General features: G+C 36.4%; 1 protein-coding gene across 1 annotated transcript; it reads right to left on the bottom strand.

Moving 5' to 3' along the window:
• Nucleotides 1–2,477: 2,477 nt before the first annotated feature.
• Nucleotides 2,478–24,895, bottom strand: LOC128019778 (glycophorin-C). The gene is made up of 4 exons (XM_052605984.1): nucleotides 24,661–24,895; nucleotides 21,943–22,098; nucleotides 6,766–6,795; nucleotides 2,478–5,163 (listed from the first exon to the last, which is right to left on the bottom strand). Exons 2-4 carry the CDS (start codon nucleotides 22,016–22,018, stop codon nucleotides 4,967–4,969), a joined length of 303 nt encoding a protein of 100 aa, XP_052461944.1. The 5' UTR covers nucleotides 22,019–22,098; nucleotides 24,661–24,895; the 3' UTR covers nucleotides 2,478–4,966.
• Nucleotides 24,896–26,541: the final 1,646 nt, after the last annotated feature.

Raw genomic sequence — 26,541 nt, 5'->3', positions numbered from 1 at the left:
ACCTCTCATCTACTCTTCCTCTCTCTCTCTCATACTGGTTTGTAAAGAGATACAGTGTTTCATCATGGCAACATTTAGTCTTACAAATCTCAAGACTTCAAAGGCACCTGAACATCATGTCTACTGAACAAGAACAAATTCAAGTGCGCTTTAGAGCCCAAGAGGGTACTGAATAACTGCTTGTTTTCTATAAGTACCCTCAAAAATAACATGGCATTTTTAATTTAAGTCAAATATCTGCTAAAACGATGCACATTGGCTAATGGCAGCAAGAAAAGGCATATTAGTAGAAAGGTTGTATGTCTGGATTGCATTAATGTATTATTATTATTTTTTTTTTCCGATGAAAAGTGATATATTTTGTTGTTGGAAAAAAGTTGCAAAAATACAGCAAAACATCAATATTTAAAAAAATGAATTTCTTTTGTAAAATATGTAAAAAAATATATGTAATTCTGTGAAGGTAAAGCTGAATTTTCTGCAGCCATTATTACAGTCTTCAGTGTCACATGATCCTTCAGAAATCTTTCTAATATGCTGATTTGCATAAAACATTTCTTATTAATATTAATGCTAATAAAAGAGTTGTGATGCTTAATATATGATATATAATATATTTTGTTTGTTTAAATGGTATTTTGTGGAAGTGCCCTTAAACTATGGTAAAAAGTAAATAAAATAAAATATAATACATTTTACAAACTCTTGAAAAAGACGAACTGGGAAAGCAGCTGATAATTGCAAAAGCCTCAGTATTGAAGCTGTCGCTTTGATATTCAGCACTTTTGATTTAAACAGCCTGTCAAGCTTTAAACTCAGTTGGGAATAGTCTTGAATCTTGCAACTGCATTGCCCTCCAGTGTTATTTTATTAAAATCAAAAGTGGAAAACTGACGTGCTGACGTAGTTTTCATTTTCTGTTCACTTTGGCATTGTATTGTTGACAAATCCATGTCTTATTTCATGTCTGCTTGACTTCCGTACAACTTAAAAAAGAAAATGCAGTATTGGCATACTGCTCACTGCAATAGATCATTTCTGTCTTGTCTAAAATATTTTAACACGTTTTCAATCTAATCTTGAGGAGAAATTCACCCTTAAAATACAGCTACACAGAACATTGCTGCTCTAACCTTTCAGGGCAGGTCTTTGTTCACTAGAAAATGACAGCCAAGTGTATATTAAAGGAAATTTGCTAGAAATGTACTCATAACTCAAACTCAAAATAATGTCAAACCTCTGGGAACATGTTTAAAGTTTCAAATGTTTTCAGAAACAGTTAAGAAATGATGAAGAGACGTGACTGCGGGAAATAAAGACTGGTGTTGGAGCATTGTGGGAGGTGATAATTGTGTCCTCATGCACATTTCACTCCTGTTTGTGGAAGATTAATCATAGAGGTGTCAGTGTTGATTATCAAAATATAAGTGATGACAGAAGGTCTAGTTATAACACAAAGCTGTCCTTTCAGATGTTAAAAAAGCACAGCAGAAACCTTTAGTGGTGGGGTGTCATTAATCAAGAGCGCTGGATGTAGGAAGAGGGGGTGAGAAGGTGAGATGAGATTTGGTGCTCAGGGCTTATTTTCAGCCTCCATCCTTGAAGCAAAAAATTAATCAAAAGAAAAATATCTCTCACTCGTGTGGATTCTCGCGGTGGAGCTCACCTCCAAAGCGTCTGGCATTTTCATTTTGTTGCATCAGCATCTGTACTGGCCTTTGAATAATGTGTGCAGTTTTTGGTAAAAATCGTCCAGGACAGATCTCGTTGAAAAATGATTTATCACGGCACACATCAACTCAAATCATATTTATAGCACTCAATGTCCCACTGCCACACAAACTGTTTGCATGAGATAATATTTCAGTATTTTATTTGCCCATTCTGGTTTCCCAGGAGCGAATAGCGCAACACCTGTAATAATTACTCCTCCATGAAGAGGAACTGAAACTATCAATGGCCCGAAGCCTGGTTGTTTGATCCAAAAATCACTAAACTGAGCACAGCAGGAGCTCTCTTAACTGCCAGTTGCTGTAAGCTTAAAGGAAATAGTTCATTCACAAATTAAACTTTTGTCATCATTTACTCACCGTCATCTCGTTCCAAACCTGAATGACTATGCTTTTTTGTTTAGTTTTTTTCTGTGGAAAACAAAAGAAGATTTGAGCAAAAACAGCACTATAAAAGCATCATAAAAGTATATGACTCACGCACTTTATTTCAAGTCTTCTGAGCCATTTGAGAACACTATGTGTGGAACAGACCTAAATTGAACTATTATTCACTGATAATCTTGTTTGACAGCTATGGTCACTGTTTACTTTTAATTCATTGTGAGGAGCAGCTTAGAAAATCTGCTATAAATAAGGAAGACATAGAAGCTTGAGTATATGATGAAACTTTTCATTTTTGAGAGTACCCTTTCTCTCCTTCCTTCCTTCGATAACATTGGGAAACTGAAAAAAGGCAACTAGAACAACAAGCAATATAATTCATTTTATTTGTTGCTAAAGCATTAACATATATGAAAAAAAAAGGTTAAGGCATCTGAAGCATATATTTGTCCTCATTTATTTACTCCACTGACTTACTCTACTACTTCTAATTACCAGCAAATATTTTATTAGTTCAGTCTAACAATTACATTATAGATATTCTTACAACAATCTTTTTTTTTTCACAAGCAGAAGAAACTGTTATATTTAGAATCACCTCAGTATGATGCACATGGTTAACACCTACACTCTCAAAAATAAAGGCACAAAAGCCATCACTGGGGTGGTTCTCCTTCAAAAGGTAATAATATGCACCCTTTAGGTGAGAGTGTATGGCACATCAACCATAACTCCTTCAAAAACAGCCAGAAGCCTTGGAGTTATGATTGATGATCAGCTGACTTTCTCAGACCACATTGCTAAAACTGTCCGATCCTGCAGATTTGCTTTATTCAACATCAAGAAGATCAAGCCCTTTCTTTCAGAACATGCTGCACAACTCCTTGTTCGAGCTCTTGTTCTGTCCAGGCTGGACTATTGCAATGCTCTCTTGGCAGGTCTTCCAGCAGTTCTATCAAACCTTTACAATTAATCCAGAACACGGCAGCAAGATTAATTTTTAATGAGCCGAAAAGAATACACCTCACACCTCTTTTTATCAATTTGCACTGGCTACCAATAGCTGCTCGCATAAAATTCAAGGCATTGATGTTTTCCTACAAAACTACCACCGGCTCTGCACCCATTTACCTAAATTCATGACTTCTGACTTACTGTATGTGCCTTCTAGAAGCTTGAATTCTGCAAGTGATCGTCGGTTGATTGTGCCATCCCAAAGAAGAACAAAGTCACTTTAACTTTTTTCATATTATTTAAAAGCCCTTGCTATGTGTACTGCATTTAAGCTGAGACTTGTTATAGCACTTGTATATCATTGCTCTTTTGTTGATTTTGATTGCTTTCATTGTCCTCATTTGTAAGTTGCTTTTTATAAAAGCGTCTGCTAAATGACTACATGTAAATGTATTTAAATAATAAGGATTATTTACATGTAAATGTATGTAAATAATAAGGATCCGGCAGAAATATAACATATTTCTGCCTCTAATAACCCAATGGCTATTCTTCCACTGTTTTTCCTATTGGATTATTTTCCTTCCTATTTCATATGTATATATTCTTATATGCTTAATGAGCTGTATGTCCTAGTGCAAGAAAGATGGAGTGCAATTTTGAGACAGGCTCAGTAAATACATGGCAATGTGAGATTGAGTACTGAAATCCTGTAAAGTCAGTCAGGAAGAAAATGTTTATTACAATCATTACATTAATTTGCAGGCAGATATGCTTTTGAGGTGTTTTACATTAAGTTGATCAGTGAGTCTTTAGCAAGAACTGCCATATAATCAGACACACCAGAGATCTTTTCATCTTTAAAAAATAAGATGCTCTTAAGAAAGTGAATAAACTTTTTTGAATTTAACTTCTTACTTAGAAAGAAGAATCTGATCCCTGATTCTTATATATGGCATATACAGTATACAATATATATATATGAGACCAATTAAAGCTGCGGTAGGGAACATTTGACGCTCTAGCGGTTAATAAACAGAAGTGCTTGCGTCTTGCGGAAGAACATCGTAGCCGGAACTACTTCTCTCTGTTTATGTCTATGAAGAATCACAAAGGTACTGGGTTACTCCGCCGCGGTACCCCCGAAGCAATCTAAAATAGTCCGAATTTAAACACTTATTATAGGTGCACCCTAGTGATTCAGGACAAGCCAAAAACACGGTTTGGAAAACGGATTCATGGTGTACTCGCTTATTATATACATTTTTCTACATTTTGAACACAAACAAAGTTACGGACCGCAGCTCTGATTGGTTATTTTTTACAGGGAGCGCATGACTTTCTGCAAATGGCAATAGGACCACTGGGAGGAGCCAGAGGAGCTTGATTTTTTTCACAGATTATCTGTCTCATATTCTACTGTCAGGACATAATGACAGGTTTAATAAATATGTAAAAAATATATTTTTACAAAAGTTACCTACTGCAGCTTTAATTTCACATTCTTGTTTTTTTTTTTTTACAGTGTTCTTTAAATTTTACATTTAAATGTCCTGAAATGTCACCTATCATTCACATTCATATCTTGTCTAATAAGATCCAAGACTTTCCTTCCCTTCGTCTGAATATCCTCACATTCTCCTGAGCTGATGTTTGTTCAGACTCAGCCTTACAAGGAGTGCAGCATCTATTTTTTTCATGTATGCTCACTGTTATCTCTTTTTCAGGAACAAATAAATATAAATGATCTCAGATATTAAAATATAGAGGAATTTCAGAATACTCTTCTTGTTAGTTTCTGCTTGCGGGGAGCTCAGTCAGTTACTTCACTGCTCCAGCAAACAGGATTGAGGCATCATGTGAGCCTATGACGTGAATAAAGGGCCAGCTATTGTGTTTCATATAAAATACTCTTTCTTGCTCTCATCCATGGCGTCCTGCAGGGCAGGGTCTCCACGCAGAGCAGCGTCTGCTGTCTCTGCGAACTCTGTGCCCTTGGCTTCATTGGTATGATATGTGCCCTTGTGCTTGTACATGTATCGCAGAATGACGGCCAGGAGGAGGATCAGGACCAGAACTACCACCGCAATGACAACTAGAACACACAGACACAGAGAAAGACAGGATATATTAGGAGATAGCCCATGGGATGCAGCTATTAGGTGAGACTGAACGACTACACTGTTTGGAGTTCAGTGGAGCATTACTGGCAGTATGGGTTTTTGTCAGTGGTCGATACAGATAAGGATTTTAAAAGGATTTTTGGGGGTTTGTTTGTTTGTTTATTTTTGTATTAGTCAACAACAGGACACAAAAGTTGTTGAGTGAGCTTGTACTAAATCTGGAACATATTTCTGATTCAAAAGCTAATACCAATATCTGAAGGTGGTTGATGGTCATGACAATTAAGATATAATACAAATTCATTATTGTATTTTTTCAGCAAATAAGATGCACACCCTTTACGTAAATTTAATTAATTAGTCAATTAAAACCAGATTTTTTTTTTTAAATCAACTTAATGTTAAAATAACTAATTAATATATAAAAGCTATATATAATAAATAAAAGCTATATAGACATATTTAAAAAAGCAAACAAACAAACGAACAACAAAATTACTCAAACCTTAACTAAAATAAAAATTTAAGAAGAAAAAATTGGAAGTAATTCAAAACTAAGTCAAAATATTGATAAAAACTCTGATAATGGGATAAAAAAGGCATTTGCCAATTATGTTTAAATATTCAAATGTTGGCTGATTAATTAGTCTATGCCTTGGTCTATAACTAGTTTAGTAATTTTATTGTCGACTCCACTTATCTTTAGCTATATTCAAGTGGGAATTTAAAGATTTGATTTAAATCATGTCCAACATCTATATTAAAGCGAGAGGACAGGGAGATGCAATAACAAGAACCCTGCTGAGGTTTACTGATTCCAATTACTTCAGTGCATGAGAACAAACCCACACACTGATTATTCATGTGTAAATGAGCTAAAGTGAGACCACTGTGGTACTTTTTTTCTTTTTTTGCTCAGCCAGAGATCTTTTGAGGCCAGGAAACATCTTGTGCAATAATTACCTCTCATTTGTACAGAAATCTTCCAAGCCTCTCTGACCATCATCAAAGTGCTAACTACACACTCTGGAGGCAAAAAGCATTTATCACCACTGACAGCCATGCACTTTGAATAAGTAACATATGTCATTATCATATATAAGATATTCCACCAGTGCCCAGTTTTGTTCTGGAGAGTTTTAAATGGATTTGATATTTAGAAATTAAAATTCGTATATTATGATGCCTTTATATCACTGTTTAGAATAGCTGTTAGTGAAAGTTTTTGGACTGTCCGTGTTCTTGTTTTGCAATTTATTACAGAATTTTTCTTTGACTCCAGAGTAAATAGTCACATGACATTTACAGGTCAGGTGACTGGCTCAAAAACAGCTGTGCTAGACCTAAACGTAAGCTTAAGCTTAAGTAGATCACCGAAACCATTGACAGCAATGGTCTCTAAGAACTATCTAGGCTTTACAATGCTCTCAGGAAATGCAGCCCTGACAAAAGTCATTTTTAAAGGGTCAAATTAGGTAGAAATATTGACTTAGGGCAAAATATGCACAGTTTTACATTGTAGGTGAAATGAAGGCATGTTAGATATGTGAAAGTCTGTGAGCTGTTACACTTACCTGCAACTATGGCTTCAAAATATGGTCCCTCTAAAGACAAGAAGAAAATATTTTGATGAAGCAATATTGGTTATACTATATGACAAACTGAGTTTTTTTTTTTTTTTTTTATAAGAATGATCATATCACATATCATTTTGTCCATTTTGTAATACAGTGTCAGTTCTAGTATTGTTGCTATTCGCCTCTGTTCATTTTAAGCAATAATGTATTTATATTTTATCAAAGTTAAGATGTTATCAAAGTTATCTCTGTTCGTTTTCTTTAAAATGAGTTCTAAAACGTTTTGAAGATAAATGTTTTTTTTTAGCAGTGCCGCCATGCAACTCTACAACACGATCCTTCCCGTCTCACTGATCCTTCACAAAACACATACTGTTGACTTTCTTTCTATGTTATAACAACACACGTGAATCTTTCATGATGCTTTGTTTTTATAGACATCTGTCTCCTCTGTCATATTGAGACTCATTCTCTCCATCACCATGGGGACAAAGAGCTCGTTAAAGAAAGTGATTGAAGATAATCATGAATTATTGCAAAGGCAACATCTGCTGCCTTGCCTTGACTTTCACTGAATGACAGGTCAAACAGATCAAACATGTTGCATTCAAAAAGGAGATGGATCTAGTGAGACCCCAAAACTATTTTTAAACATAAAGGATAATGCAGGTTTACCAAGCAGATGCCCCAAAACATGAACAATTAAGCTTCATCGTCAGTGTCTAATAACCTGTTACATTGTGATTAAAAGCTCATTGTGATACGGTGTTAACAGCGTGATTATATTTGGAGTAATCTAGGAGCACGGAACACTCACATTTGGATAATGTGAAAGGCATGAAGGTGTGTTTGCAGGTATAACATCCTCTCATGTGACCTTTAATGTCGCCTTATGAGTTCAATAATTAGTTCTCTAGAAAATGTATAGTTATATTAAAAAAAAGGAAAGATAACAAAAAAGACAGAGGCTCTCAGCCAGTGAATTATTCTAAATCAATCAAGTGCTTTCAGCTCCACCAAGGTTTGGTGGGTTGAGGAGAAGTCGTGGCCTAATGGTTAGAGAGTCGGACTCCCAATCGAAAGGTTGTGAGTTCGAGTCCCGGGCTGGCAGGAATTGTGGGTGGGGGAGTGCATGTACATTTCTCTCTTCACCTTCAATACCATGACTTAGGTGCCATTGAGCAAGGTATTGAACCCCCAACTGCTCCCCAGGTGCCGCAGCATAAATGCCTGCCCACTGCTCTGGGTGTGTGTTCACAGTGTGTGTGTGTGTGTGTTCACTGCTCTGTGTGTGTGCACTTCAGATGGGTTAAATGCAGAACACAAATTCTGAGTATGGGTCACCATACTTGGCTGAATGTCACGTCACGTTTTCTCTCCACAGCATCTTTTCCTCATAACTTCAGACTCTGGATGAAATATATCTCTTTAATAGAGTAGGGTCATACACTTATTTTTATTTTTCAATGATCCATTTCACTCAGATGTACTTCGCAGCACTAAAAAAAGATCTGTCGCTCACTACTTCCATTACATCACAACACTGACAATTAAAATCAATAACAGTTTTTTTTTTAAAAATAGGCCTATGTTTAAAATAATATACACTAACATGAGTTGTGACCAGCTAAATTCTATTCATTTTCTTAGTATTCCCCCTGTTATTGGAAATGTTCCTACAGTCATAAATGCAAATGCAAGATTTCTATATTAACATTGCTAATTGAAAACTTTTGCTTCTGTAATGCACATCACTAGACCAAGGACAAGAAACATGAACAAAAAAATGACCTAGTGCACCTTTAAGAATGCAGACATGTGCTTTAGCTGTTAGGACAGTTGAGAAAGGGGATAAACACTGTTGTTTTCACACTCACAGGTCACATCTCCGTGAATAGAGAGGCAAATCTATTTAGGACTAAAATCTGGAGTATGGAATTTCTGAACCACTGGCTTCCCCAAACTGAATTGGAAAAATAATGGTCTTGCCACAACTCACCATTCATAGTTTTCAGTCACGTCACTGGTTCAAAGAACTGGCGGGCATAAAAATGAATTAATTCGCTACAGGGGGCTTTTATTCACCCCACCGGAGCCATGTAAGGGACGTTTTATTACCTATTTGAACACTTTATTTCACGTCTTCTGAACTGTTGACAACAAACAACCGCTTACTCCCAAATGGCTTGGAAGAGCAAGGAATAATATTTAATGTAAAATCAGATTATTCTGAAAGGAGAAAGTCACATACACCTAGGATGCTTCGAGGGTGAGTAGAAGTTGGACAAATTTTAATTCTCGGGTGAAGTAACCCTTTAAGCCTGATACAAAAGATCTTTCTAGTCACACTTAGTGAAGAGCCACAGCTCCCCAGGACGGATTAAATCTCTGCTATATCTGCCATGCAAACACGAGGGAGTCTGTCTCATCTGGAGGCGTCCCCTCGTTAGCCTCGTTAGTGAAATCTGCCAGCCGCTGTGACACGGAGGAGGACATCTGTGCTGCGTAGCCAGATCTGAAGAACAGCTTCTTTTTTTTCAGCCTGCCATAAAAGCCGATGGGTTGGGCCTGAAAGATGATGAGGGCCAAAGGCATTCCACCCTCTCTGTCTCTTCTGCCACACAGACCCAGGGCAGAGCAGATCCAGCAGCAAGACATTTGCTTTCATCACCTTCCCAGAAATGGAGCTAATCTTGCCCATAGCCAGCTTTTGAAGCGCTCTGGTAATTGTCTCCCGATAGGATGGGCAGCAAAACCAAGAGCCAGAATGAATTCCACTCCCTTCAGTTCTTGGGTGGGAAACGCATAAAGCTGATAACTTTCCAGCTTGAGTTAATGCAAATTTCTCATTGTTGCTCTGCCCAGTGCCCAAACTGTAAATCTGTCCAAATTTCCACAAATTGGACAACTACCAAATGCAATGGCATTTAGCTCTGATCTGAACATTTTATTCCTGGGGACAACCAATGATCTGGCTCTCATCCGTTAGCCTCACACATATTGGATAACTAGGTTAAAAGTAGTCCTTAATAGTCTACTTCTAGACATGTAATGTACTAGAAATTGTTTTATTCCCAAATAACTTTATCAGACTTTGAAGAAGACACTAAAACTACAGCTTCCTCTTGTAATCCAGAATCTATAAGTTTGCACACTGATTCTGCCGCTCCTTTTAATTTCACTAAATGTGCCAAAAAGGCCCATCGCCTCCCCAAACAGGCTCTATAGTACATTGTCAAAACTGCAGGAAGAAAGATCCTTGTCTCATCTCTGAAGTGATAGAGTCAGGGCAGGCTTTCATGTTTCACGTAGAGAATGAACAGCTCTGATGTCTGTCAGGAAAGCACTCGACTGTGGCCAACCGCCTGCGCCAAGCTAACAGCCACTAAACGCCTCGCTACGCTTGCTTTTAGACACCCCTGTCCTCTCACTCTCTGACAGAGATATTAAAAGATATAACAGAGATTTATATTTTCAGTGAAAATCAATCCATGAATGCCTCTCTTATACTGCAGTTGCCAGTGAATATGATAGTAAAATATATTTTTAAATTGAACAAATTGCACACTTCAGCTTTAAACCAATTGGTTGTAAAATGTAAGCCTAAATCCCACTATGTGAAGAAGCATTAAAAGCTAAGCAGCTTCCCCTTAAATTACCCATTGCCAGTGAGGACATTGACAATAGATGATGACCTGAGGGAGCTGCAGAGGAGCCTTAGCCTATAATGAACCTCTAACAAACCATACAAATGCTCAGTCCTAGTTAATCAACATATTTTAATTAGATAGATTGTTCTGTGGTGCAGCAGTCACAGTGAGGAAGAATAAGGCCACCACATAGGTGAAAGTCTATGACGTATCCTGCAAAAATTCCTAATGGATTTCACACTGTTTTACACTTTTTCTGCTCCTCAGAGGAGGTAAGAATGAGAATTCATTCCCACAGTCCTATGCAAGGTTGTTAAGTGGAGTCCAGTGGGAATGCTGCGGGGTTCTTGTAAAAGTTTAGTTAAAGGGACAATAAGTAGCTTTTTAGGTATTTTATTATCTAAAATCAATATTTTTATTCATAAATATGCCCTCAATGGTGTACAAATAACTATGCCAATGTTTAAACTAATCCTTGTAAATGAAGAATTTATTATCTTTATATACATGGGACGGGTAGGTTGACGGAGGCTTCCATGTAGTTCCGCCATCTTGCAAAACTATAATAGCAGAGAGGGACAAAAAGTACTAAGCCAACGCGTTTCCACAGAGCGTTTTCGGTCAGAGCCAGAAACGCAGGTGCAGAGCAGTGAGAGGCGCTTGAAACTGCACCGGCAAGTTTAAAAGTCTGGATTGCATTCTTATTATGGACCATACATATGCCGCGCCACAGGAGATGAAAACATAGTCGCCAAAACAGTAAAAAATAGAACGTAAAAGGAAACGTGACCGTAGATTACAGAAAACAAGAGTTAATGCCGGGGAAGCTTTTTCTAGGTGGAAAGAGCTAATGCTGGATAAAGATTTCAAAAGAGACGCTGAAGTGGCCAGTTTTCTTCTCGACAGGTAAGTCAGTGTTACAATCTATATTACAATATTTTTTTTTATATCTAACAATGCATATAATTTAAAAAAAAAAAACCGAATAAATTAGACATAACTACTAATTACAATATTTCATGTTTTCCACAGTCAGTAATTCATACTGTAACATTCGTTTGTTAGTTGTCATGTTGCAGTTTGTTTGAAATAACACACCTGTTCACCTGAAGGAAAACTCGACGAAGTGCTATTAGAATACATCCTGTCAAAGCTTTTTGGTACATATCGCCTACCGTAGATGCAACGCGCATTTGAAAAAGCGAGGCGCTGGAGAGCAAAGTTAGTTTGAATGCAAAATACAATTTCACCACTAGATGGGAGTAATTCCTACTCAGTGTCCCTTTAAAAGTTAAAAAAATAAAAATAAAAAAATAAATACAAAGTATAACTGTGTACTTGATAAATAAGAAATATAATTGTGTTTACATCTGGGAACAATCATATTTGGCTGTCTATGAGTCATGATCCCATGATCTCCTCATCTCACAACACTGTGGAATTAAAAAGTTTGGAGGTTTAAAGAACAACTGACCTTGTTTCTTCACAGTAATATGTTTTATGTATTACGTTTTCAATGACTTTTAGCCCCTTATAAGACTTGAGATTGTAAAAAAATCATCACATTATTTACTGTGTCTGCAATGCACAGATTCACATAAAAAGTCCTCAAAACAGCCTTGAGTGAAAGCATGCAAGCCCATCAATAAATCTCTCATATACTTGTCATGAGCTTTTCTCAGATTCCTCTATGCCACCAAGGCTATTCAGACCTTTAAATCCAACTCTTAAACAGGTTTTATGATAGTAATTTCTATCAGACTTGAGAGGACAGTCACTGTATTTCTACACTGTATTGTTGGTAATGTGATTGCCCTGCAAAATCATATCAGAAAACTGATGATGAGGAAGCTAGTGTCAAGGTCAAACGATGTTCATCAGCCTTTCCGAGTTATGAAGAATCATTCTATGGAACCAGAAATCACGAAATTGCAATGTTTTACACCTTTTATGTATGTCATATTAGCCAAATCTTGTGAGCAAAAAGTCTTTGTCTATTGTCAATGATGTATAAAGCACAGTTCACACAGAAGACACTTTAAACATAATACATTTGCTTGAGAAACCAAAGACGCAAAATTGCATTATTTTGAAATAAATGTATCTTATTTTTAATTTTTTTTTTTACATGAAATCAAGAAAAATATATATTTTTCTTACCATTTATTTCATGGGTCACACTATATTTTAAGGTCCAATTTTCACTATTAACCAACTACTACAACTTCCCCTTTCCTGCTTGTTAATAGTAAGTAAGGTACAGTTGTTAAGTTTAGGTATCGGGAAGGATTAAGGGATCTAAAATATGGTCATGCATAATAAGGCATTAATATGTGCTTCATCAGTACAAATAAACAGCCAATATGCTAGTAATTTAATACTGAGAACTGGTGATTAAACTAAAGTGTTATTCTATGTAAATCTTTACATTTATTTTATAAATTAGCAAACAAGCCAATGATAATTAGGAGAAAGGCTACTTAAACTGACAGTACTTCAGTTATGCAGTAATATTACAATGATGTCAATGTAGTACACTAAATAATTTAATTTTGGGTTAGAAGTAAGTGAGATATTAATTGAGTCAGTAGGCCAGAGCTGAAGTAGCAAAAGAAGGTTAATCACAGCAAGCTATTATATCGATTTGCTTCATGCAACACACATACAGCTCACTGAGCACAGTTTAGGCAACCATTAGGACAGTACAGGTGCAAGCATTAGGGGTGTAACGGTTCACAAAATTCACGGTTCGGTTCGATACGATACACTGATGTCACGGTTCGGTTCGGTTCGGTTCGATACGTTTTAGATATAGCAAAATGAAAAAACATCTCAACTTTTCAGAATGCCGCAAGCGCACCGCGGGTCATGTGACAAGAACCAACCAATCAGCTTCATCCTTTCCCGTAACGACGTTGAGAGCTCAGCCAAGATGAAGGATCAGCTGATCATAGTTGTATATGGATTGCAATTTTGAAATAAATTTAGTAGCAGAGCTACTGCAAGCGATTTTTAGAGCTGCAAATCCATTTATCCTTCGCTGAAATTTCCGCGTCTCATGGAGAGAGCACGTCATTGTTGCTTAGCAAAGACAGACGCCTCATGAGCGCTTCTGCCCGAGCGCTTTGGAAAGGAAACCACTCTCTTGCCATCACCATTATAGCTTAAAGGGAATCCAAAGTGCACCCAAACACCAGACCTGTTGGTTATTGGGGGATCTTCTCATTTCTAGTCTGTTAAACGCATTGGCTATTTTGCAACGAGCCTTCAGCGCGTACTGAGTGAGCGAGCGCCTGCTGAGTAGCCTAACATAAACATATAAGATGGTGTTTTTTTCTTCTTCGGGAGTGTCAGGGGCGTTGCCTGTTACGTTGTTTGGGTTATTGGGCTACCTTGTTGAACGCATATCATTATATTTCTCTCTCTCTCTTTTTTTTTTTTTTTTTTCAAATATAATTAAATACTCCAACGAACCGTTCGGTATACATAATGCGTACCGCGTACCGAACCGAAAGCGTCGTACCGAACGGTTCAATACGAATACGCGTATCGTTACACCCCTAGCAAGCATATATCACACAAGAGCTCAATGATTCTTATAACCCTAAATTCATAACTTTACTGGGCTGAGATGGAGAAGACAGAATGAGAAAACCACATCTCTGTCCATTCCTAACAGAAAAATGAGCTGAGAACAGAAGACAGGGAAGGAAAACTAATGGAATGAGATTTCAGTATGACTTGGAGGAAGAGAGGGGGTGGGAAGCATGCTGAAAACTTGTGTTTTTACATTGAGGAGGGGAGAGAGGGAAAGATTTCTGTTATTGAGCTGGGCAGTCTCATAAGGGTGCTGTAGAAAATTTGATCCTGCCCAACCTCAACACAGCTCTGCTGAAATTCTCAACTCTCTTGAGGATTATATAACAACAAACGGTATAACAGAAATATATTATATTGGTATAGTTTTTAAACCCTATAACCCCACCCTTTAACCATACAGTATCGCATAATGCCCTTTTCACAACAAGAACAATAACTACAGTGGATATAGAAAAGAACCCCCCCCCCCCAACTTAAAATAATCAAATTTGGTTGCTTTCCGCCTGGAATCAAGACAGACTGTTTTTGTTTCATCCAGCTGCAACATCGAAGTGAAAGATAAAAAACCAACATGTTGAAAAAATGAAATAAAAAACAGAATAACTTCTCCACAAATGTGGCTTGTATGGGAGGGTTGCGAGAAAAAACCCACTCCTCAAGAAAGGCCTCATTCAGTCATGACCGAGCTTTTCCTAAAACACACCTTGAAGATTCTTTGGCAGATAAGACTAAAATTGAATAATTTGGCCTCGACATCAAACGATATGTCTGGCGGAAATCCAATTTAGCTCACCATCCAAATAACCCCATTCCTCCAGTCTAGTAAAGCATGGCGGTGGTCATATCCTGTTATGGGGTGTTTCTCTGCAGCAGGGACAGGAGAACTTGTCATGATAGAAGGAAAAATCGATGTGGCAAAATGTTGAGGAAAAATTGCTGCCCTCTGCCAGAAATTTGTCAAAGGGATGATGTTTTATCTTCCAACATGAAAAGAATGACCCAAAGCACTGAGCACACAGTGTTTGAAGGAGAAAAAGGTGAATGCCCTTGCATGGCCTTATAGTCCACAAACGCTCACCATCAAATTTAACTGAACTTGAGCGGTTCTGCAAAGAATAGTGGGCAAATACTGCAAAGTCTAGATGTGCAAAGTTTGTAGAGACAGAAAGGTGGTTCAACAAAATACTGACATTGTGATCCTTTTTCCAAGTCACTGATTCAGTTTTTTTTTTTTTTTCAGAAATGTTGGTTTTATACCTTTCACTTGGATTTTAAAAGTTGCACTGAGTAAATACGGTACAGATGGCTAAAACAAAAAGTGTGTCCATCTTCATTTCAGGCCGCAAAGCAACAACATGATTATTTTAATGATGTGATTTCTATACTCACTGTATAAAGATAAATATAACAATAACTTTATTAACATCCATCAATTGGTCTGTTTGTTATAAGTGTGTGTGGCAGTTTTGTCATCTGCTTTATATGATCAAGCTCTTTAAAGTTGGATGGAATCCGATCAGCTGGAATTTTTTTTTTTTTTTTTTTTGATTCCAACTATATTTTTCGTCTGTACTTTTATCATTATACTGTGGTTGTGAGACTTAACTATTTTCATAGAAATATAACGATTAATACTACTTTAGAGATACAGTAATTATTATTGTAGCCTTTTGTGTGAATGAGAATTGGTATAAAAAAAAACAAAACAAACAAACAAGAAAGGCTTCTGAAGTCATTCTACAAAATGTCCTTCTGCAACATTCATGGCATTCTGAAAAAACATAATATGCTTTCCAAGGAGTAAAGAAACTCATAGGGGTTTTGAAATGACCAAAACAAGGCAAACACAGCAGAAGAGTTACATATGAATGACATTTGTATATGACACAAGAGTTATAGTGGTGCATTTCCTTATATGGAAATGCAAACTGCAATAAAATTTTGTTGTTTTTTATGTTTTTAAAAGAAGCCTCTTCAGCTCACCAATGCAGCTTTTATTTATAAAAAATACAGTAGAATACAGAAATATTGTGAAATTTGATTACAATTTAAAAAGATTTTTTATTTAAGTATTTTTTTTTTTTAATGTAATTTATTCCTGTGATGGCAAAGCTGAATTTGTCTTCAGTGTTCCTTCAGAAAACATTCTAATATGCCGATTTTGCTTACATCTTATTATTATCACTGTTGAAATTTATTGGTGGAAATCAAATAAAAAGGTCATAATGAGTGAAATAATATTTTATAACACTTTTTTTAATATAAAATGATTATATTGCATATATTGTAGTGACAGCGACAGTTAAGCGTTGACATACTATTCCATCAAAACCCAAAACAGTTTGATTTTAGTGTTTGTTTGTACAGTGTGCACTAGATTCATGAAAGAGTGCTGGTTTGAAAGTGGATCCACCCCAACAGCTGTGCAACTAAAAACACGGGGAAACTAACTCTTCTACACCATTACACAGCCACACATCTCCCTTTACTTCGGTAACACCCTCACTTCCTTTCCATAAACTCTGTCTGTAAATGACCAGAAACAGTCATTTATATTGTACACCGACATCTAGAAATGTCAGTACAGTTTTTCATTCTGCTAGCATGTCTGTATTTTTACTCTGGTCATAACAGGTCATTTGGCTTTGTCAGTGTCTCAAAACTCTTGACTCTTAACCCTTACATAAGCTGGTGTGAATCACCCTGAGAAACTACACGGACACCAAAGCGCGAATCCAACATATTCTTTTGAGCAGCGACACAATGAATCCGAATGGCCTCTGCTGCCTGGATGGCTTCATTCATCATCTGGATATGCCTCACAATGGCATGTGCCATAATCAAAGCAGCATAATTATTATTATGATATTCATTTCTTTAGATGACACTTGCCATTGAGAAGGTCAGTCTATCATCTTTGGGGCTCGGACATCTAATCTTTGCGAGTGGCGAAAGTTTGAGAAATAGATTGAGAATCGCAGAAAAATATGTAAGAGAAGGAAATTGCAAATGACCCTGAGGTCACTTGGCCACATATACAGTTATTCAGTGGCCCAGAAATCAGATTGTGTTGCTGAGGGGGAGGAAAAATCAAATTGAGAAAAAGGACTGGAGGCAACAGAGTGCACATCTATGAAGATAAGAGGAATGTGGAAATATCCACAGGGACCATAACCTGAGAGTACAGAAAGGGTTTTAAAGTTTTCAGACTTTTCATTGCAAGTTTATAAGTACAGACATGACATTACCGTCTTCATCCGTCTGTCCTGGAGGTAAAGGATTAGCCGTTTCACACCACAAGCATCAGCAGAGAGCATAAGTGAAGCAGCAGCATAGCTGCAACAGCATAACTTTACTGCCTCTGCTTCTCATAAAGAATCGCGAGGTAAAAAAAAAAAAAGGTTTAGGCTTATGGTTTGAGTGAAGTTGCCTTTTCTGGCTGCTCATAACACCTACTGTATATCCTCCCAAAAGATTTCTTTCAGTTGCAACATATCGTATATTTTTTGGGGGTCAAACTTAATACATGTTAATGGATGACCATGTATGTAATTGCGTCTATCCCCAATACAATCTGTAAACAGAAACCATAAGTCTATTATCAGCTCACCGGCTTCATTTTGCCAATGCTCTGAGGCTCATCATGACCACAGTTCAAGCTCAGTTGTTTGTGGGGCAAGTCATGAGATTCAGAATATGGTACACACACACATACACACACATTCAGTCCTGTGGGAGTCTCAGTTAAAGAGCTCTTCACTATTCCCCTCTCTCTGCTTTTCTGCAACTGATTTCCTCAAACAATTTGGTGTTTCTCTCCATCTCTCTCTTTCCTTCATGGCCTGAGGTCACATCTGCCTGGGATTTGAGGCTCAAGTGGTAACCGTTCCTATCTCACCCAACCATATGTCACGCATCTCGCCTCGAAAGAATACCTCTCCCTCTCTTCTCTCCACCACACTCTCAGACTCCCTCATTCAAGCTGAGAGTCAGTGATTCTCTGAGAGAAAAAGCCTTTTCAATGATTTTACTAATGGGCATGTGGTCTCATGAGCCAGTCAAGTGACTGCAGGCACACTGAGGTTGATTATAGACAGCTGGTTGAGAGCAGTGCCTGTTTCCGTCAGTAGTAATATAAAGGGCCTGCTGCTGATTTTCCAACATTCCTGTGGACAGACATACACATATCACATACAGGGAACTGATAAAAAATGCAGCAAAGATACAAACTCTTTTTAAGCTAGATTTCATTCGTAATACTGCTCAGTGTCTAATGATTTCATTCTCATTCAAAAGACTCATAGTAACTGAAGAAAGCAGCTAAATGAACTCATTGCATTGCATCAGTGTCTACTTAAAGAAATACTGAAGTACTTTTTTTGGCATGTTTTTAAATTTTTCATGTCATTGTTTGTCAAATGAGTCCAAAATGAATTTATTCAAAGTGTAAATGGTATAAGCAGATTGTAGATGGCGTTTATCAATTTTTTTTATTTAGAATACAACAACCTTGTAGCCAATAAGTCTTATTTTGTTTTGGTTTTCGAGATTTCATATTTCAGTATTTTTTTTTATCAGGATTAGTTTTTTTATGCTGAGTATAGAAATAGATAATTTATGTAATAGTGATGTAAAAGATGAACAAATTAAATGTGTGCAATTTTGTACACAGTTACAAAATTCCAAAGGCCATAAAAACTATGAAACCAATAACTGAAATCATCATGATTAAAATTTAAATATTAAATATGACTGAATTAATGTTTTTCTTCTTATTATTAAACATTTGTACCTGACATAATGTGAGCTAAAACACAGTCAGTGACTAGTTCAGTAACTTCTGCTGGTCCGTTCCAGCTACAAACACAGGTGCGCAGACTGCCCATCATTTAAAAGTTCCCAGTTAAAAACAATGTCATGGTGTAAGTGCCAATGCAAGGTGAAAGCACATGCAGCTGTTGTACTGTGGCGGGATACAGACCAACAAGCGTTTTGTTTGCTATGTTTTCCACCACATACTGGGGGACTTGGATGAGAGAGCTTTCAGAACAGAAGATAAATCAACATTTTGGCTCACTGTTTTGTTGCTCTGAGGAACACATACTTACTCAGTGTTTGTCCTGTAGCTGGAAAAAAATCTATAACCCCTCTGGTTACAACTTTGTTTCATCCTTCGCCGAGAACAAAGCAAAGCATTGTCCTATTTCCTTTATTTGTTCTATCTCTTCTCTAGCTTTGGTTCTCCCTCCAATGTTTGAGCCATCTTACCTCTTTGAGATCTATTTAATCTCTACTTCAAAATGTAAAATTGTAAAAACTTAATCTGTCACATCAGTAAGTCATCAGTTAGCATCAAGATTGTATTACCCTCATCCGTCTTTACACTCAGCTTGTGCCCAACTTTTGAATGTTTATTTAAACTCAACACTATGCCAACACACAACAGGTGATGACCTGCTGGCTCCTTTGAAAACTGATCCTAAGACTGTGATCTAAAATACAACCTTCAAACTGGTTACCGATCTGTGCCATGACTTCATCTCAGTGCACACAGAATCTTTTTTTGTTTGAAAGCAGAAAAGTATATCAAAAGATGTTGGGGATATTGGCAAACAGCACTGTCATCACTTTGAGCTCAAACATTTTTCCTGAGGCTTTCATGAATCATATTCCAATAGTCACTTGTTTGTTTGCTTTTCAGTCTTTTCTGTTTTTTCAACTTTATTTTCAACTCAGTTTTCAAAATGTTAACAGACAGCATAGAATCAAATCAAATGAAAGAAAGATGCAGAGTGAATTTCAAGTGCTATATACAATATCTGTGAGGTTCATTTTTTAAAAATTTCTTCCGTATGAATTGTCATTTAAAATATCACAACATACTGGGTATTTCCAGAAACATAAGAATGAATATTCAACATTTGAAATGCCACCTATAGAAATTTATAAAGATTAATGGGGAATAATGAATGCCAGGAAATGCCAGCCTCAAATCTTGTTGCCTTGATCTGGAAGTTCAACCTTTAAAATTATGTCACTAATTTAATTTAAATATGTATTAAGTGAAAAGTGAGTCATGACATTTGCTAAGTATGGTAACCCAAACTCTAAATTTGTGATCTGTATTTAACCCATCCATGTATACACAGAGCAGTGAGTAGTGAACACACACACACACACTGTGAACACACACATGGAGCAGCCATTTTTGCTCCAGCGCCCGGGGAGCAGTCGAGTGATTGTTGCTTCCCCACCTACTCTCTAACCATTAGGCCACAGCTGCCCATTAATATTATTATAAGACCTAATTATGTTAAATATGATTACATATGTTAAACTGTAAGTATAAGGTTTACCATTATGTAACTTTTAATGGACTACAGCATTTTCTGATAAACTTTATTCTGTTTTTAGGGCTGTTGTTTTTTATTTTTATTTTATTTTTTTAACAGGGGATGAACAGGCATAATTAGCTCCAACTAACCTCCATGATGTAATTATGTTTTGGAGCAAACTTTTCCTGTCTTTTAACTTTAACATCCTGTGGGTCTGGACAATGGAATTCAAATTCCAGCTTATTTATTAGAAGGAGGGCTACATTTAAATGTTGGACCTTGTTCAGAACATTATTCATATGGATTATGATATATAATGTAATTTTCAATAGCTTTTTGCATGTTTTATATCATCCCTTTTTTAGCATCATGTATGTCTAGACACTAACACACCTTTTTTCTATGTAAATAAGCCTCAGTTTCACCTCATTCACAAAACTTGCCAGATCATAGTAGTCTACTACAACCCCAAAACCCAAAACTGGCCTCTAAGATCAGAAATTTTACCTTGTAGAGTCAACTCAGCACTAATTTTTTTTTGGGGTGGGTTTGCATAATTATTTCCGGTGCTAATACAAAGAAAACATCATGTGTAAACAAAGGACTCTATCAGCTGGTACAATTCATTCATGGTGAATTATTTGCAAAGTGTACTTACACTGATTTCTGTTGATTATCAAGAGCCTTGCTGTATTTTGACTATTATGTGCTTGTTATGCTTTGGGCTATGTTTTCACAGCTGGTTGTTCACGATCTAGTAAACATATTCCATATCTTACATTCAGAGTTGTACCACGCTGCCATCACCCACTGTCAAACAAAACTCTGGTATGCCAGCACTTAGAAACCTAGTACAACACAACAGTTTTGGGATCAACCAAAGGTCCACAAAACTGTTTGATATTTTAGTTGTTTCACTATACTTTCTTGTATTCCACACATACAAATGATATTTACATACTGTACATGACGGACAGGAGCACATAACAGAGGTATTATTAATATACTGTTCAAATGTTTGGGGTCAGTAACATTTGGTCAGTTTACTGCATTGTTGAATGAAAATTTATATTTATAAAAAAAATCATACTTTTAATTTCTTTTTTTCTATTTCTTTTTAAAGTGTTCATAGATACATTCATTCAGTAATGCATTAAACTGACCAAAAGTGACAGTAAAAACAGAAATATTTCAAATTCTTTAAAACATTCTATTCAGAATCCAAAAAAAGTATCATGTTTTCCACAAAAATAATAATCTATATATGTATATATATATATATATATATATATATTGTACATATATTGTACTATATATATATATAGTGAATAATGTGCACTACACTCATATATCATACCTTGCCAAAAATATCACACAGACATAAAACACACATCCGATGCTACACATGCCATTGCCAACACACACAAACCACACATGCTCATTTCTGTTCCATGATGTGTGAAATTCAGAGCAGTCTGCTCTTCTAAATGTCACCAATCCACATCTAAACACACCCATTTGATAACTTTGTTGTCACAGCTTGCGCCGACACTCATTCAGTATAGTGCACAAAACTACAAAATACTTACTAATAGATATGGGTGATGTTTCAGATTTACTTTCAGTAGAGTCTACGCTAGGTGCTTGTGCTGTGGAGTTGGCCATTACAGGCACGTGAAGAAATATTTGGTGGTGAGATTGAGGGGGACAGCTGTGGGAGAGTGTTCTCAGGGACGATGAGATGTCTGTAGAAAAAGAGAGAGTTGCAATTGCTTCACTCCAGTGGGCTCTCAGGAAACAGGGTGAGGAAATAACAGGAGTGTCTTTAATGGTCCAAAATAAGGCACATGATCCAAATCCAATGTGAATACTGAAAAATATTTGCACTGGGTTTTCTAATGTTAACCATTATTTACAAAAGCTGCACTGCTTCTTTAGATTATCATCAAGACATTAATTAGCATGTTTATTTAGCAAGTTTTACTTTGGCTGATACTGACAATTGTAGGTGATTTCAGATTAAATATCTCTATAATGTAAGCACAACCTGATTCCCAAGCACAGTGTTTTAGACCATATAAAGAAACTGTGACAAGATGCCACATCTCTAGCCAGCAATGTCAATCTGAGGCTTGTGTGGCTTTCAAGCTATTTTATGAATCTATGTTATGAAGTTCCTACCAAATTTCTGGAAAAAGCTGTTTTGTGACACAACAGGGGGTTCATAACTTCCTACTGGCATTTGACTAGATCAGAGGAGCATATTAAAATAATTTGAAAGGGCAAATAAGAGGCGAATTTTAAAGTTGCTATTATTATTTTTCATGTACATCACTGTAAATAAGTAAAGTTAATATATGCTTTTTTGCAGATGCCAGTGAGTCAGTGGTGGATACTGGCTCACCACCCCCACAACATACGTTCATGTAATCATTTAAACAGCTCTGTTAATATAGCAACTGAAATATTCAGAATGCAGTTGAACTGAATTGGGAGCTTATCAAATTAGGAAGTCATTGTCTTCACCCAGATGGTCAGCTCTAAATGATATGTTTAGGTGCTCTACTCAGCTGTAGATCTGCTGTAGATGTTGATGTCTACACAATATAGTGCTGTGTGACACATTCAGTTCAACTCCATTGGCCTTGTTTAGCCTTTGTTGACTTTTCTGGCAGTTACTAAACAAAGGAAGAGGCCTTTAAAGACCCTGGGCCTTATCACTCACTGTGAAACAAAGGAAACATTCACACTATTTCCTTCAATCATCAGCACACAGAGTCCACACCCTGCACTTCCTTCCTGAACAGTATATAAAATTATCATACACTGCCATTACCATGTTTTTACAGTTTGTAATATTTGCAGGACACAAAGGCTGAAAACTTTGTGCAGTTTGGATGCTGTCATTTTTAAGAGATGGGTTTGACAAAGCCACTAATTTATAAACTTGTTTGACTGTGTCAATGTTTATGCCTGCAGCGGCAGGAGGAGCTCTCATAAATGTTATATGATGATGGAAAACAAGTTCTCCCTCTCACTCTCTAATTCAAGATCACTTTTATTTACTCATCACTCGGTACAAATAAATACATTTTTAGATCGTTTCTATTTTCACATTTTTAGCTGTGCTCAAATATAAGCTTTGTGTATCAGCATGACTGGCTTTTACTCTAATATTTACGCTTGAAGCTTTTACACAAGCCTCAGGCAACAGGGCATACTAGTCCCTGCACGAGTAGCAAAGCAATTTCAATCTAACTGTTTAAAGGTCATTTCAGTATCACACTTCTTAGTCTCTACTAAAATATGTATTGACAAATCCAAGCAAAAATTTAAAAGAAAACAGTTTTTTTATGATCTAAAAACCCTGAAATTAATTTAGCAGATAATTATCAATAGTGTCTACATATGAAATGGGACTGGATAGCATGGAAAAAGCAGTTATAGGTCCCCAACATATATGTGAAGGAGTCAAGACCCGTTTGGCACATTGTGAAATATATAAAAATGTTTTGATTTTGGGTAATAATACTGATTGATTTATACAAAAATAAAAGGGTTAAAAAGATAATGACAATTATATCACATTTAATGTGATCTAAACCTGTATGACTTATTTTTCTTCTGAGGAACATATAATAAAAAAATATATAAATGTAATACTGATACTTTTTTTTTCTTCATCCATACAACCAAAGTCAATGTTTTTTTCCCCAAATGTATTCTAGTGTTTTTATAAAAGAATGTTTGAGATTTGGATTTGGAATTACGGGAGGTTTAGTAAATGATGACAGAATTTTAATTTTTGTGCGAATTACCCTATAAGATAAATACTGTATAATTCAAAGAGTTGTAAAGAGTCTACAATAAATAAACTAGGGAAAAATCTATTTTAATATTCTGAAATATACTTCTCAGTGTAGTATGTGTGCAGCTTAAATTAGCAGGGCAGATGTCACTTAAAACAGTTATTTACATTACAGTTATTTGCTGACCTGGCATGTTTCATCTCTGTCACTCAACACCTTTAAACTACACACAGCCCTCTGAAGGACCACACACTCTTTTAGATACAAATGAAAACCACCGTTTTAGATATAAAGAAAACATTTATACTGATGGGAGAAAAGTTGGGCATATTTAAATAGTAGAAAACCTCTTTGGCAATTAAAGAATAGTACTTGTCACTTTAAAAAAAATATAACTATTTTAACATTAATGTACCATCCTTTAATTTACATTTAAATCTAAAAAGTAGCATGATTTATGACAGCAAGCTTTAAATACAGAAGTAAATTCTAACTCACCAACTTTTCTTCAACAGTTCTGCAACAAGTTCTCCCACAGCCTGCAAGCTGTTCTGCTGTTCTTTTTCTAGGAACAGAAATACTTCCTCTGCTCAGACTGAGTTGTTGTTTCACTTTCGAACGGGATGGAAATATTATCATGAATTATATCAGAGGTCTGTGTTTAGATCCGTTAAATGTATAGCATGTGAACTTTCAGCCCACCCCACCCCTAACATTCTGCTTTACTGATAGTTTGTGGTGATCGACCAATGGCTGGGCAGACTCCTCCTCCTGAATAAAGCACAAGCACACAGACTCCTCCTCTGGAATAACACACAGCTGTTGTCAGACTGAGCTCAGGGAAGGGGGAAGACAGCTTGGCCAAAGAAAGACACAGAGAGCAACAGTTATGCAAGGGAAATGGTGCAATTGTGAAATATGCAGTTGTGAAATAACTAATTTAGGACTAAAACTAAATAGGACCATCCAAAAAAAAAAAAAAAAAATCCATAAGCCATTGATTTGGCAAAACATAAAAAAGTTGCAAAAAGCAACTTGCCATGAGATTGTGTTGACCAATTTCTAAAATCCTTCTGCATGCCCAAATATTGTAATATTAAGCACCGATGCTGCTCTTCTAATTAAATCAATACATTTGTCTACATGGAGCAACTGCAGTTTTGGTTGTCCAGCTATTGTATCAGCTCTAGAAGCCAGAAAAACAAAAGCCGTGGATAAAGGAATAGACTTCATGAACGCACACATGCTCATGTTCACGCCGGCCAACTGCAATCTCACGCCTAGGAAAATAAGCTACAATTCATCAGACAGTGACTGTAGCACTAGCCATCTGTCCCTGAATCTGCATGCAGGTTTCCTTGTATGTGTGAATTCAGGTGTGTTGTCCTGCACAGCCATTTAAAATTTTTCCATTTAAAATATTTAAAAAGCTGTTTGGTTAAGCAAATAGTTTGTAGTAGAATATATATGTGCAAACGTGCAAATCTAATCTGTCCGAATATTTGGCAACTTTTGAACAGAATTGTGTTACATCTACCAGCAACTGAATCATGATACCCAGCCAAACTTGATTCTGGTGTGCATCACGTTTCTCCTGTAAATGTGTCTATTGATCACTGCCACCTATTTCACATTAACTTTTCATTTAGTCCTTTCATCTTGATTCGTTTCGGATTTTAATTTTAGAAGGGTCTTTATTTTTAATTATGGTATATACATCAAACTCTTACTTTAATGTACTTTGAATGAACCAATTAAATTTAAACGTGATTATTTCAGCTAGTTAAACACGGTGTGACAATACATAATAAGGACTTTAATTATTCATCAAACTGCAACAACTAGGACATGCCAAGTAGTTAGTTTAATTTAATGCTATTAAATTAAATATATAATATCCTACTGACCATCCAGTGAGGGTGTGGGATAAGCTCAAGATGCTGGGATAGGCTCAAGAACCTGGCAACAATGCAGAGGATAATGTGCATATCAGCATATTCAAAAAGCTGGTCAGCAGAAGGAAGTGAAGTGAAGAATGAACTGCTCCAAAATTTCTTGGTAAACGGGTGCAGTGACTTTGGTTTTCAAAAAACACAATGGACCAACAGCAGCAGATGACATTGCACCCCAAATCATCACAGATTGTGGAAACTTATCACTGGACTTCAAGCAGCATGTCACCATATTCTTATTTGTTGAGAGAGTGATTTGAGGGTTTTTTGTTAAATGTGAGCCAAAATCATCACAATTAAAAGAACCATAGACTTTAACTACTTCAGTCTGGGTGCACTGAATTTATTTAATACACAAGTTTCACAATTTGAGTTGAATTACTGAAACAAATGAACTTTTCCACGACATTCTAATTTATTGAGATGC

This window comes from Carassius gibelio, chromosome A9, assembly GCF_023724105.1.
Source record: "Carassius gibelio isolate Cgi1373 ecotype wild population from Czech Republic chromosome A9, carGib1.2-hapl.c, whole genome shotgun sequence".
NCBI lineage: Eukaryota > Metazoa > Chordata > Actinopteri > Cypriniformes > Cyprinidae > Carassius > Carassius gibelio.
This window is presented reverse-complemented; position numbering and strand designations above follow the sequence as displayed.